Raw genomic sequence first — 14,229 nt, forward strand, 5'->3', positions numbered from 1 at the left:
GCAATTGCTTTCCATTCGAGAGTGGCCCTGCGCCTACACACGGGCGCATGCCCTGGGAGGGGAGCGAGGTCATTTTTCGTCCATGTATTTGTTGCGTGGGGGTCCCTCTTGAAAAAAAAAAAGGGTTTCATATGTGATATATGGTAGGAAAAACTTTATCTACATTTTTTTGGTTTTGCTTTTGATAATGAGATCAAAGTCTTCGGCCTTACTAGTCCTGTAGGTCTATATTAATCTTACAATGGCATGGATTGGATCATACTAGGGTTGAATGAGAATCATTCAATTTTCACGGAAAGCAGTGAAAAAGCACGTTTTGTGAAATAACTCGACTACCCCTTGAGGTAGGTGGCGTTCTTTATCCAACACTCTTATGTTTATCTATTTTCTCCTATTCTTATGAAATGACATCTTCGCCCTTTATCATGGGAGAAAGTTACACTGTAGGTGACACTACCGACAGAAAGACACTTTCCCGATATATTTTTTGTGCCACTCACCCGCAGTGGGAGTTGTTGCACGAACCTCGGAGTGTGTTTGCTTTCAACGAGCGCGAACGAGAGAGAGAGAGAGAGAGAGAGAGGCTGGAAACTTTGTGGCGAACAAGAAAATACTTCATCAGCTGAATGCTTCCACGCTTCTCATTTCCTCTGCGCCGAACTCTGTCTCCTTCTTCTCAATACAGCTCTATAATATCGCCGGAGTGTCATCGCTCTTCCGCCGGCATGGCTCGAATCCTCCCCCGCGTTTTTCCTCTCGCTTTCAATTCATCCACTAACAACTGCGTTGCTTCTCGCTCTCTAGCCCATTCGGTTTCCGTTTCTTTTGCGTCTCGCTTTATTATTTCTGCTGCTGATTCTTTGATTTTCGGCCGAAGATTTCACGTTCTACCTCGAGCGGATCGAACAACTTCTCCGAGAACAGTTGGAGTCGGAAGGATTTTCGCTACCCAGAGAGAGTACCGAAAAGTGAGGCGCCGCTCGGGGAAGAAGAAGGAGAAGAAGTTGGAGCTCAATGTCAGGATTTCTACCGAAGAAGAGTTGCCTAACGATCCCGAGATTCTGGTGCGTTTGTATTTGGCTTTACTTTTCTCTGTTTCTTTATTATAGGAATACGGAAATGAATAATGTGAGTGGTTTCTTGGGGTTTTTTAGTGACATGTTGCGTGCATGTGTTAAAAGATTTTCTTTCAGTTTTGAATGGAATAGCATAAAATGCGTGTTTTAATAATTTATACTTTCATATGGAAGAAATAGTTTGCATTTGCTTTCTGAAAAAAAAAGGGAAGAAAATTCGTCATGCCTCTTTCGATGTTCATTTCTGTTGAATCTGTTTTTTTTTTTATTATTGAAGCAAAATCTTTTTCATGTTGATGATAAAAACAGATTAGGGTGCAACTTCTGTTTGCTGTAGTTTTATTATGATTGGTGTTGAAATAGAAAGATAAGTTTCAAGGAGCAGTCTGTGGTAGGTATGAATAAAGAGGGTTTCTATGCAAGACGTGAAATAAGTAATTGTTCTTTCATCGTTATTCAATGGAACAAGTGCCTTTGCATGTTGTATTGTGTTGTGGTATAGAAGGCTTATTGGTTCTATGAAACCATGTCTTTTATTTGGATGTTCAGCCATGGGATCATGATGGCCAAAATTTCAATAAGTTTTTTTTTTTCATCATTCAAAAGTTGTCAACAATTGTTTGTTGAAAAGCTATACCTACTATGCTAGTTAAATATTAGGTTTAGAGTGAAATAATCTTCTAGTTCCATATTTTTTTGGTAAACGTAGTCAGCTCTGATCAACAGCAACAATTTGTTTCCCCATGACCTTGGCATGTTGGAATGAATTTGATTTCTTCATGTTTGTAACAAATTAATGAACATATGATGCAAGTGGGAATTTCTTCCTTGATCTTTTTATGCTATTTATTTTATTTTGTTGCAGAGTATTGCAGAAATGCTCAAACTAAATGTTCCCATGGCGATGAAGTTAGCATTTGATGGTCTAAAAGATTCAGAGTATACAACAAGAGACACTGCGATAGATGATGTTGGTAGATATGAAACTGTTGAGCTATCTGTTCTTCTTTGCAATGATGAATTCATTCGAAAACTCAATAAAGATTGGAGGGATGAGGACCATGCTACTGACGTTCTCTCAATGTCACAACATATCCCTGAACTGAAGCTCCCAATAGTATGAATTCAATCTTGTAAACTGAATCTTGAATTCAATCTTGTAAACCGAATCAAGTTTTTCTTCTCATGTTGATAAACTGTTGTTATGCTTCATTTGTTTTGCAGCTAATGATGGGTGATATAGTTATTTCTGTTGAGACCGCAGCAAGACAAGCAGAGGAAAGAGGTCATACCCTTCTTGATGAGATACGCATCCTTATGGTTGGTTGTTCATTAGTTATCCCCACTGTTAATCATTTCCAGATCTAATATGTGGGTTTGTATTTTCGTCTTTCATATGTGTGTTTAATTCTCTGACATGTTTTTTGGTGGTTTGTTTTATTCTATTGATATGGTCTGTCTTCTTTATTTTTTCTTTTCTTTAATATTCATCATTACATTATTATAAATAACTTATGGCCTGGATTGGCTGCTTGCCAAATTACAAAGCCAAATTCGATGATATACCTCTCCATCTATAAGCATTTTTCCTTTTATTTTCAGCCTTCCATTTACTTTTGGGCTTAAAATGATTTCCCCAAGGTTTCATATTTTCAACCACTTTTAGGATATGTTTGAAGCTTTATTTTCCAAATGGCCAATTCTGTTTTAGATGAAACTTGACATGTCAATAGGGGATCATTGTCTACTTGCCCACTAAAATTAGGGCCTACCTGATCTGCCATGTGGCAGATATTAAGGCTGTGGAGGAAACCAGAGCCCATAAACAAATAGAATAGCTAAATAACCATAACAAATAACTAATATTTAAAATATTACCTGGAATGTAATGTATGGTGCTTGCTTTGGCTCCCATCTAGGTCCGTGTCTGGCCATTGCCATGGCTCGCCTTGGCATCATGACAACTTTGGTTAGAAGTTTTGTAACCTCATTGCACCCGCGCCCATCTGAAACCGCTCCATCCATCCCATTGCAATGTATAAATTTCCTTTACATTCAGCCAAGAGAGCGAGAGAGATACCTTCTTTAAACATTACCATGCCACTTCAAACGATTTCCCCTCAACTTATACTTATTGGAGCTACTCCTAAAATACCTCTAATGTTTTCATTTATTTTTTCATCTTTCTAGTTTTTGTCTCTCATCCATTTTAACGTCATCTCCACCATTTTATATATTGTAGGTACATAATTATTCATGATTTTCCATTAGCTTAGGTGGTTTGACATTATTGTACTTTTCATTCAACAACAATGGACATCCTGATTTGAAACCAATAACATTGAATATGATATATCTTGGATTGAAATTGGATCTTACAAATGAATATGATTCATCATATAGTTGAATCATATTTGTTATGACTTATGACCCTATAATGCTAAAGAGTAGCTTAAATTTTCATGCTCAGGGAGATTCTCTTGTCTTTGCTGGAAGTATTTGCATGGCAGATAAGAACCATGATTTGGTATGTCTTCCTTTAGGTTCATGGCCTGCTACATCTTTTGGGATTTGATCATGAAGTCAGTGATGAGGCTGAAGCAGAAATGGAGAAGGAAGAGGAACTTCTTTTGAAAAGTTTTGGATGGAAGGGGAAAGGGTTAATTCAGAGTGCATATGCTGCTGCTAATAACGAAGGCCATCAATTGGAAACTTCAGATGGTGAGTGTGTCCTCTATTGTGCAACTTTGTTTCTGATTTGCCTTTCCCTTCGCTGGATAAATTTTTATTCTATGTGGTAGTATGAGATTTTATAAAGATATTGGCAGTTTGAGATTCTTCACAGGTGAGCTGTCAAAAGACAGGAAGAAAGAAGGCAGTCTGCGATTTTACAAGCCAAAATTCAGCTATATCTTCTGTGACATGGATGGTGAGCTCATGCAGAAGTTGGTATCATGCTTTTAGAGTTTTTGCATTGACTTACATTGTTGGCTTATATAATTATCAGGCACACTGCTGAACAGTAGTAGCCAAGTTTCTTCAACAACAGCAAAAGCACTTAAGGAGGCTGCATCAAGGGGAGTAAAAGTAGTGATTTCCACTGGAAAGGTGAGAAGAAATAATTTTAACGCTTTTAGATCTAGTCTTCAAACTTACAGATTATAGGAATGTTATTTCAGAAATGTTTTCATTTATGTTACTTCTTGTCAACTGAAAGAATTATTTCGTTCAGCAACTTGCTTCTGTGTGCGTGCATGTCTCAGTTTATTCAGTACATTATTCCTTCTGCATTTAGCATTTAGTGATAGATGTCCTTGCATCAACTTCTTATTGTGGAATTATACATTTTTTCTCCGCCCCGCCCGGGGGGGTGGGGGGGTTCTGTTGCTTCTCAAAATTTACCAAATATCCCTTGTTTATATTGTCTTTGTAAACAGACTCGTCCTGCTGCTATACATATTTTGAAGACCGTTAATTTAGCTGGAAAAGATGGCATTGTTTCAGAATTTTCGCCTGGGGTATTCGTGCAGGTTTATCTTTTGAACTGTTCCTTCACTATTGGTTGCTTTCAACATATCAGCTAACTTATGGGCTCGCATCTCAAGATAGTCGATGGCAGTTTGATTGCATAATTGAAAATCTGTATACCACCTTTCTTATTGTGTTATTTGCTACAACATATTTGATGCTATCGTCTAAAGGAAAAACTGATGGTTTGATTTTAAATTAAAGCAGTTTGTTAATGGCTTAGGTAATTCCTTGGATGTGTCTTCAATGTCAATAAAATGCCAAGTCTGATGCAATCCAGGGTTTGAAAACCCTGTTTCAGATAGCTTATGGACCCACCCAAGTGTTAAACAACTCAAACAAGAAGGGTGATGGAAGTTCTGTAAATTATCTCAAATTTATAAAGGGGTGTTAAGTTTGTCTCGAATTCCTGACCCGTTTTGAAGATTGACCCGATCCGACATATTTTGGTGGCGATCCGAATGGAAAATTTTCAGTAGAGGGGTTAGGCCGATCGACCCACGACTTGGAGTATATATAATGTACTGTTGCTTATTGAGAAAGTCATTGTATTTTGGGGTTTTTTTGAGCTAGGGTTTCAGGGCAAGTTTTCTTGCCGCTGCTTGGGTGTAATCTCTCTTCTGTATAGTGAAACATTTTCTTCTTCGCCCGAGGACGTAGCACACCACCCTGGTGTGTGAACCTCGTTAAATCTCTGTGTCGTGCGGATTTATTTTCTCTTTATTTTTCGTGTTTCTTGGTGTTTGATCTAACAAACTGGTATAAGAGCTTTGGGTTATTCGATCCATGGCTTCAACGAAATACGATTTTGATAGGTGCGACGGCAACATCAATTTTAGTTTATGGCAGGTTCGAATGATGGTTGTTCTCACGAAGCAGGGTTTGAAGAAAACCCTATTTAGGAAGGCAAAGAAACTTGCAACTATGTCTGATGATGATTGGAACGATTTGGATGATGAAGCCCTTTCAGCTATTCAGTTGTGTCTTTCGAATGATGTTATACAGGAAGTTCTCTCAGAGAAAACGGCTGTGGAGTTATGGGTGAAGTTAGAGAATCTCTATCTCACCAAATCCCTAACCAATAGGTTGAGATTGAAGCAACATCTGTATACCCTTCACATGGGTGAAGGTACTTCTATTAAATCCCACATATCTGAGTTCAATTCTATTGTTATTGATTTGAAAATGATAGATGTTAAAATAAACGATGAAGATTTGACCTTATTATTATTATGTTCTCTGCCTCCATCTTATAAGCATTTTAGGGATACCATGATTTATGGTAGAGAGACGATCTCTATTAAGGATGTCAAAACAAATCTGCAAAACAAGCAGAAGATTGATAATAAGTTGACATCTACCAATAAATCTGATGGTGTTGGTTTGGTAGCTAGAGGGAGAACAAATGAAGGGGGTTCAGATGGTGATAAAAAGAAGGCTAGATCATAATCTAAGCACAAGAATTTGACCTGCAATTACTGTAAGAAAAATGGGCATATTAAATCTAAATGCTATAAGCTTTTAAATAAGCAAAAGGCAGGTGGTGGTGCTCAAAATCAACAGAAAAGAGATGATTCTACAGAAGCTAGTATTGCTGAAGATGAGAGTGAGTCTGATATGCTTTTGGTGACTGATGACAAAGTTAGATCACAGGATGGATGGATTCTTGACTCTGGTTGTTCCTACCATATGTGTACCAATCGTGAATGGTTCTCCACATACGAATCAGTTCGAGGTGGAGTTGTGTTGATGGGAAATAATGCTTATTGTAAGACTATTGGAATGGAGACGATCAATATCAAAATATATGATGGCATTGTTAGAACCTTGTCTAATGTCAGGCATGTCCCTGATTTGAAGAAGAATCTCATCAGTTTAGGCACTCTTGATTCAAATGGGTACAAGTATACAGCTGAAGGTGGAGTCATAAAGATCAGCAAGGGTGTTCTCTTATTGATGAAAGGAATCAAGGTTGACAGTTTGTATGTGTTGCAGGGTACTACAGTCACCATAGTTTTTAAGGCGCTGCTAAGGCGTCGCCTTACCAGCGCCTTGGCGCTGATGCGGTCTAGAGATGGTAAGGCAGAGCAGGCAGTGCTCTGCCTTATGTGAAGTGGCGCCTTATGGGGGTTTTTTTTTTTTCTTAAACACATTTTAAAATTACTTGATGAAGATTCCAAATATGGATTTTTTATTGGTAGGTGTATGGTTTTGTTAACACTTGAGATGTATGGGATCAACTTTACTCCACCAAAAATAACCAAAACAAACAAAACAATAACACGATTCACAAACAGGGTTTGGATTTTGTCAAGGGTTTTAAGAAAGGACTTTGAGAAAGAATCAAGGAACAAGGAAGAACCATTGATCCAGGTGACCATTTTGCTCCGGCAACGGTAAGCTTTATTCTTCTTTGACAGGAGTAGAAATATAGTGGATGACCTTAGGGCTTAGGCACTCATTTTGGCATCATAGGAGTAAGTATAATAAATACTTGTATTTTTTATGTCTTCTTTTCTTTATATTTATAATTTTGTTTCATAATTATATATTTATATTATATGTTAATAAGATTGAAGATTGATGATTGATGAAGATGAACTTAGTTTATTCACTTTATTGATTTGTTTTCTTGATGAATATCTTACATTGGTAATAGGAACATTTATGAACATTTATTGATTAATATGTATTCATATTAATATGTTAATATGAACATTTAATATTTATTTAACATATAAGTAATAGGATTTAACTAGGATTTGAGCCAAATAGATTGGTTTTATAAAAAAATTACACAGGAATGCTTTAGTCGATAAGGCGACGCTTTATGCCCGCCTTATTGCTAAGGCACTCCGAAAGACTCTCAAACGCCTCCGTCGCCTTACCGCCTTAAAAACTATGACAATCACTGAGTCTATTGCAGCAGCTTCATCATCTATGTCTGAATCAAATGTCACGAATTTATGGCACATGAGGTTAGGCCATATGAGTGAAAGAGGGATGGCATCATTAAGCAAAAGGGGCTTGTTGTGTGGTCAGAGTACAGAAGTAATGGAGTTCTGTGAGCATTGTGTGTTTGGGAAGCAAAAAAGAGTCAGTTTCAGTACTGTTATTCATAGGACCAAGGGAACTTTGGACTACATTCATTTAGACCTATGGGGGCCCTCCAGGGTTGTTTCAAAGGGGGCTGGTGCAAGGTACTTACTTACTTTCATTGATGATTTCTCTAGGAAGGTTTGGATCTATTTCTTGAAGTACAAAAATGAAGTATTTGTCACTTTCGAACAGTGGAAGAATTTGCTTGAAAAGCAGACCGGAAAACAAATTAAAAGGTTGAGAACCGATAATGGCTTAGAGTTTTGTGAAGGTGACTTTAATGAGTTCTGCAAAAATGAAGCTATTGCAAGACATCATACAGTTGTTAAAACACCCCAGCAGAATGGAGTGGCAAAGCGTATGAATAGAACCTTGTTAGAAAATGCGAGGTGTATGTTATCAAATTCAGGATTGGGCAAGGAGTTATGGGCAAAAGTAGTTAACACAACAACCTTGTTGGTGAATCAATCTCCTTGCACAACTATTGAGTGCAAAACTCCAGAAGAAGTTTGGTCAGGTAAATCTGCAGACTACTTCAATTTAAAAGTATTTGGATGTCCTGCTTATGCACATGTAAATGAAGGGAAGTTGGAACCTAGGGCTAAGAAATGCTTTTTTCTTGGGTATGGATCTGAAGTAAAAGGATATAGGTTGTGGTGTCCTGATCCAAAGTCTCCAAAATTTCTTATTAGCAGAGATGTTACTTTTGATGAATCTGCTATGTTGCATCCTAGGAAAGAAGCTCTTGTTCATTGTGATGAAGGTCAAGAAAAATCTAGAGAGAAGGTGGAGTTTGAAATTGGTGGTTCATCTTCTAACAAAACACAATCTACTTTAGTTCAGCTGTCTACTTTTACTGAAGGAGATGATGCTCAAGAGAATCAAGAAGAAGAGCAGTACAACATTGCCAAGGATAGACCAAGGAGGAATATTAGACAACCACAAAAGTATGGGCATGCTGAATTTGTTGCTTATGCATTGTCTGTTGCAGATACAATTGAAAATAGTGAGCCTGCAACATATTCTAAAGCTGTTACTTCAATTGATTCTGCAAAATGGTTGATTGCCATGAATGGGGAGATGGAATCTCTTTATAAAAATCAGACTTGGGAGCTTGTTAAGTCGAAAACAGGGAAGAAAATTGTTGGTTGCAAATGGGTCTTCAAGGAGGCTACCTCAGATGTTGAAGATGCTAGGTACAAGGCACGTTTGGTTGCAAAGGGCTACAGTCAGGTACAAGGAATTGATTTTAATGATGTTTTCTCACATGTTGTTAAGTATAGTTCTATTTGTGTCCTATTTGCTTTAGTTGCTATGCATGATTTGGAATTAGGACAACTTGATGTGAAAACAACATTCTTGCATGGTGAACTAGAAGAACAGATTTATATGCATCAATCTGAAGGGTTTGTTATTGAAGGTAAGGAGGGCCATGTATGCTTGTTGAAGAAGTCCCTATATGGTTTGAAAGAGTCTCCTGGACAGTGGTATAAAAGGTTTGATTCAGTTATGTTTAGTTTTGGATACTTCAGGTGTCAATATGACTGTTGTGTTTATTTCAGAAAGCTCTCTGATGGGTCATTCATATATTTGTTGCTTTATGTTGATGATATGTTGATTGCAACAAAAGATAGGAATGAGGTCAACAGGTTGAAGGAACAATTAAGTTCTGAATTTGAGATGAAAGATTTGGGGGCAGCAAGGAAGATCCTTGGTATAGAGATCAAGAGAGATAGAAAAGCAGGGAAGCTGTGGCTATCTCAACAGAAGTACACTGAGAAGGTATTGAATTGTTTTGGCATGAAAGATGTCAAACCTGTAACTACTCCTCTTGCATCTCATTTTAGACTTTCAGCTGCTCTATCACCTAAGACAGATGAAGAGGTGGAGTACATGTCACGTGTTCTATACTCTAGTGCAGTTGGCTCTGTTATGTATGCTATGGTTTGCACTCGTCCTGACATTTCACAAGCTGTCAGTGTGGTGAGCAGATATTTGTCATGTCCAGATAAAGTTTATTGGGAAGCAGTGAAGTGGATACTTAGGTACTTGAAAGGGACCTCTGGTGTTTGTTTGGAGTTTTGGAGAATGGTGATAGTTTATCTGATTATGTTGATTTAGATTATGCAGGTGATCTTGACAAGAGGATGTCACTCACAGGCTATGTATTTACTCTTGGAGGAAGTACAGTTAGTTGGAAAGCAACTTTACAGGCTACAGTTGCATTATCTACTACTAAAGCAAAGTATATAGCAGTGACTGAGGCAATTAAAGAAGCTATTTGGCTTAGAGGTTTGTTGGGAGAGCTCAGCATGGATCATGGGGTGACTGTTGTCCATTGTGATAGCCAGAGTGCTATTCATTTGACTAAAGATCCAATGTATTATGAGAGGACAAAGCACATTGATGTTTGGTATCATTTCATAAAAGAGATAATTGCTCAAGGTAATATTCAAGTGTTGAAGATTGGTACTGAAGACAATCCAGCTGATATGTTGACTAAGCCTTTGTGTGTTGGTAAGTTCGAGCATTTCTTGAACTTACTTGGTGTTTGTCGTGTTTGAGTTTAGCCCCTTTGGAGGGCTATTGGAGAAGATGAAGATATTAGCTATTCGTTTATCTGTTGGAGGAGAATTCAAGTCAAGGTGGAGATTTGTTAAGTTTGTCTCGAATTCTTGACCCGTTTTGAAGATTGACCCGATCCGACATATTTTGGTCGCGACCCGAATAGAAAATTTTCTGAGATCTGTGATGGAAGCAGAGGGGTTGGGCCGATATAGCCCCCGAGGTACGGTTCGACTGGATCGACCGCGACCCGATGGATCGACCCACGACTTGGAGTATATATAATGTACTGTTGCTTGTTGAGAAAGTCATTGCATTTTGGGGTTTTTTCGAGCTAGGATTTTAGGGCGAGTTTTCTCGCCGCTGCTTGGGTGTATTCTCTCTTCTATATAGTGAAACATCTTCTTCGCCCGAGGACGTAGTACACCACCCTGGTGTGTGAACCTCGTTAAATCTCTGTGTCGTGCGGATCTATTGTCTCTTTATTTTTCGTGTTTCTTGGTGTTTGATCTAACAAGGGAAGAGGCAATCTGGTAAATAAACATAATCTTAAAGGTCTCCTTAGGAAGTTTTGAACTTGAGTCAGGTTTTTTTCCCCCCCATTTATCCTGAACAGATTTGGTGTTCTTTATGATTAAACGAGGATGAGAGGATTTTGTTCAAAGTGTTAGGATCAGCGAGTTCCAGAAACGTGAGGGTGCAAGCATCTTCCCAACCCCTCCCCCCCCCCAAACCCAAGAAAAAAAGAAGAAGAAATGTTCCTGCCCAGAGAATTGAAAATGCAATGACCCCAGCAGAGCCATCAGAACCAGAAATGATAAATGGTTGGTTCTCACGGCCACTTCAGCTCCAACAGAGAAAGATCTCTCCATGCTCTTGGGCTGATTGAGTTGAATTGATGGGAGTTTTCAAGACCGTCTTGTCAGACCAAGAGGACCGCCAATAGCAGCGACTTCTGGCATCTGAAAGCTGCTTTCCGAAAATTTCGTCACCTCCTAAAGATGAACAGAGTTATGATTTTTTCTTCTGTCATACACTTCAGTGAAATACCTTTTTAATCCCAAAAGTGTGGAGGCCATTGGCATCTGACCGTGGGACAGAAAAGAGAGTTACAACTCAAGTTGTAACCACCCAGTTACTAAAGATTAACCTTTTGTAAAATGAATTATAGATTAATTATATCGACAAAAGATATTGTCTTCAACTCTCGATTGTAAGCTAGGGTGGAAGACAGGTTTCAATTCTTTGAGAGAACTCTCTCATTTGAAGGTCTTTCAGTCTGAAACTAATACCCCAAGGCCTCTCGAAAGCACAAGTGACCTTTTGGAATAACAGGCAGCAGAGAACTGGAAAGGTCTGAGCTCAGAATTTGAGAATGAGAATTTGATTGCCTTAGGGTAGTGAGGTCAATCCCAAAGAGTTAGTCCAACCTAAGAAGGACTCACTGAGTAGTCCTTCTACTATGCTTTTCTCAGTTCACTATACCCTCAATGACCGAGATATGGGAAACAGGAAGGAGGAAGGGATAAGGGGAATTGATGGGGACATCAAAGTGTACAGGCGCAAGAAGAAGAAGAAGAAGCAGCCATCTTTGTGGCTGGAAGAATAGAAAGAAGATCTTGTGGGCCCCAAGCTCGATCCAGATTTTAGAAGATCTTAGAAGATTTTAGAAGATTTTGTGGACCCTACCAAATCTTATTTGATTCTAGTACTTTGCTTTAAATCTAGTGATATTTGATTGTCTTACACAATTAGGAAACTAGGATTTCTTTATATTGATCTATTAGGTAGTTTTTTATTTCATGCAATTGAGTTTCTAATTATCTTTTTATTTTTGGAAGTTTATTCTATTTAAGTGTAAGGCCATTGGCCATTGTTTATTTTCAATTAATGAAGAATATTGAAGGCAAAACAGCCCCAAATCCCTCCCCCACGATTTCTCTTTCTCTCCTCTCTCCCTCTTCTCATCTCTCACTCTCGGCCTCACTGTTTCATGCCATCTCTCTCTCTCTCTCGGTTCTCTCTTCTCTCTCCACTCTTCTCTCTTCCCTCTTGTCTCGCCTCCCTCTCTTTTTCCATTCTTTTTCTGCTGTTGTTTTCTATTCTTTGAGGACTGAACTGCTGCTGTTCTTTTTTTTCTTTTAATTTTGGACTGTTGTGGCTGATCTTCTTTCAATGAATGGGTGATTGCTGGCTGTACCTGCTGTCCGTGAGTTGCTAAGAGCCCCAACATCATTCTCCAAGCTACATCGACAATACTGAGGATCTCTGCACAACCATCTGGACTTGTCTTCATCAACTAAAGGTGGACTGCATCTCTTTATTTTTGGAAGACCTTGATTTCTTCTCCTCTCCTTAGATCTGGACAGCAGCATGGTAAAACATTAAACTAAACCCTCCCCACCTCCATCAATCTGTATTATATATTGCAACCCATTAACATTGAAATCAGCCTTTGCCCTTTGTTTATGCCTATGTTTTTACCCGTTGTTTTCAATCGTTTCGTCATTGTTATATTTCCAAAAGAAACCCTGCTGATTTTCTATTTTAGTTGGTTGCTAGAGGACATTGATTGTTTGCATATCTAATTTGGGTGTCTACATTGATTTGTGCTGAACCTAACACTCGTATGTCGTTTGTTCCCTTCCCCATGTCCCCACTTGAAACTTAAGTAAGAATTTATGTGTTTTTCCGTCTAGAGTATTATTGCTTTTGGCTACTTTGTTTATTAGTCTCATTTTATCTTGCATGCTTAATCTTGTTTGCTGAGCTTCTTTTTGCCCTCTATACCTAAACCCCTTGAGTTGACCCTACCTAGTTAGTTAATCTTGTAGGAGGCCTAGTCACCTAGGAACCCCCTACATCAGGAATACTAGGGAAAGAGGAAGGAAAAAGGAAAAGAAAGAGAAATATTAGGAAACTAACCTGGAATAGGATAATGACTGAATTGAGTCAGGGAAAACAAGAGAGGTTCAATAGAGAAACAAAGGAAGAAGACCTGCACAGCCAATACTTAGCTCCAAGCCATGGCAGTAGCACTCCACTAATTTCAATTCATTCCATCTCTCCTTAGCAGTGAGTTTTCAGCCACATATATGAAACTGAATACTTCTATAAAATAGAAACTGAGTCCAATAAGGAGACATAAAAACAAGGAAAATTAAATAAGACTCCTACGTAGCTAACCAATTCCATAATAAAATAAAAGATTACAAGTAATCCCCAACTAAATAAACAAGTAAATCAGGTTTAGGTCCGGTTCTCCTTGGTTTGGGTCGCCAAATCCGGTTGTGTTGGTCCAGCCACGATAGCAGTACTGTATCAACATCTTATGTTTAGACTTCAGAGGATTGGGAACCACCGGGCAAGGCCAAAAATTAGCATGCGTCCCCGCAGCTGAGAAGCTTCCTGTGGTTTAATATTCTCACTCATTCCTCTTTCTAGTGGGTGGTATTATTTAGGTTTATGCTGAAAATTTGCTGATTTTGAAATTGCAATTATTTGCATCATCAGATACAATTTTTCTTAGTTATGAGGCAAGGAAGAATGTGAGAGGAAGATACATTTCTGGATGTGTCTTGACTCTTGACCTCTGTTAGTTAAAACGGGAACGGCAAAAAAACATTGTTTGGTACGGGCATGTTTTAAACGGATCAAAACGTGAACGGGATGGTCAAAAATACGGTCAAATACGGTAAAAACGGGAAAAAATAAAAAACGGACGATACGTGTTTTAAACGTTTATATTTAAATAATACGGTGTAAAAAAAACGGCAATATATAGACATAAATTGGCATAATAATTCTCTAAATACCTAGATAACAATAAAAAAAAATAGCCCCGTTTTAAACGTTTCTATTTTAAAACGTTTATATTTTTTAAAATCCGTTTTTTTACTGGCAAAAAAACGGGACGGCGTTTAAAACGGCAAAAAAACTTTCAATAGCCCCGTTCCCGTTT

General features: G+C 38.3%; 1 protein-coding gene across 4 annotated transcripts in view; it reads left to right on the forward strand.

Annotated features, from left to right (window-relative positions):
• The first annotated feature begins 410 nt into the window (after positions 1 to 410).
• Positions 411 to 14,229, forward strand: part of LOC122066922 (endoribonuclease YBEY, chloroplastic-like) — a 28,372-nt gene continuing 14,553 nt past the window's right edge. The window contains exons 1-7 of one of the 4 annotated variants that reach the window (XM_042630774.1): positions 411 to 1,064; positions 1,942 to 2,193; positions 2,301 to 2,396; positions 3,620 to 3,797; positions 3,895 to 4,005; positions 4,084 to 4,184; positions 4,514 to 4,606. In XM_042630774.1, the coding sequence (XP_042486708.1) occupies positions 627 to 1,064; positions 1,942 to 2,193; positions 2,301 to 2,396; positions 3,620 to 3,797; positions 3,895 to 4,005; positions 4,084 to 4,184; positions 4,514 to 4,606 (1,269 nt within the window). In that variant the 5' untranslated portion in view covers positions 411 to 626. The remainder of the gene's footprint in view (positions 1,065 to 1,941; positions 2,194 to 2,300; positions 2,397 to 3,619; positions 3,798 to 3,894; positions 4,006 to 4,083; positions 4,185 to 4,513; positions 4,607 to 14,229) is intronic. The other 3 variants (XM_042630770.1, XM_042630754.1, XM_042630762.1) reach the window with 3 other exon arrangements.

This window comes from Macadamia integrifolia, chromosome 2 (assembly GCF_013358625.1).
Source record: "Macadamia integrifolia cultivar HAES 741 chromosome 2, SCU_Mint_v3, whole genome shotgun sequence".
NCBI lineage: Eukaryota > Viridiplantae > Streptophyta > Magnoliopsida > Proteales > Proteaceae > Macadamia > Macadamia integrifolia.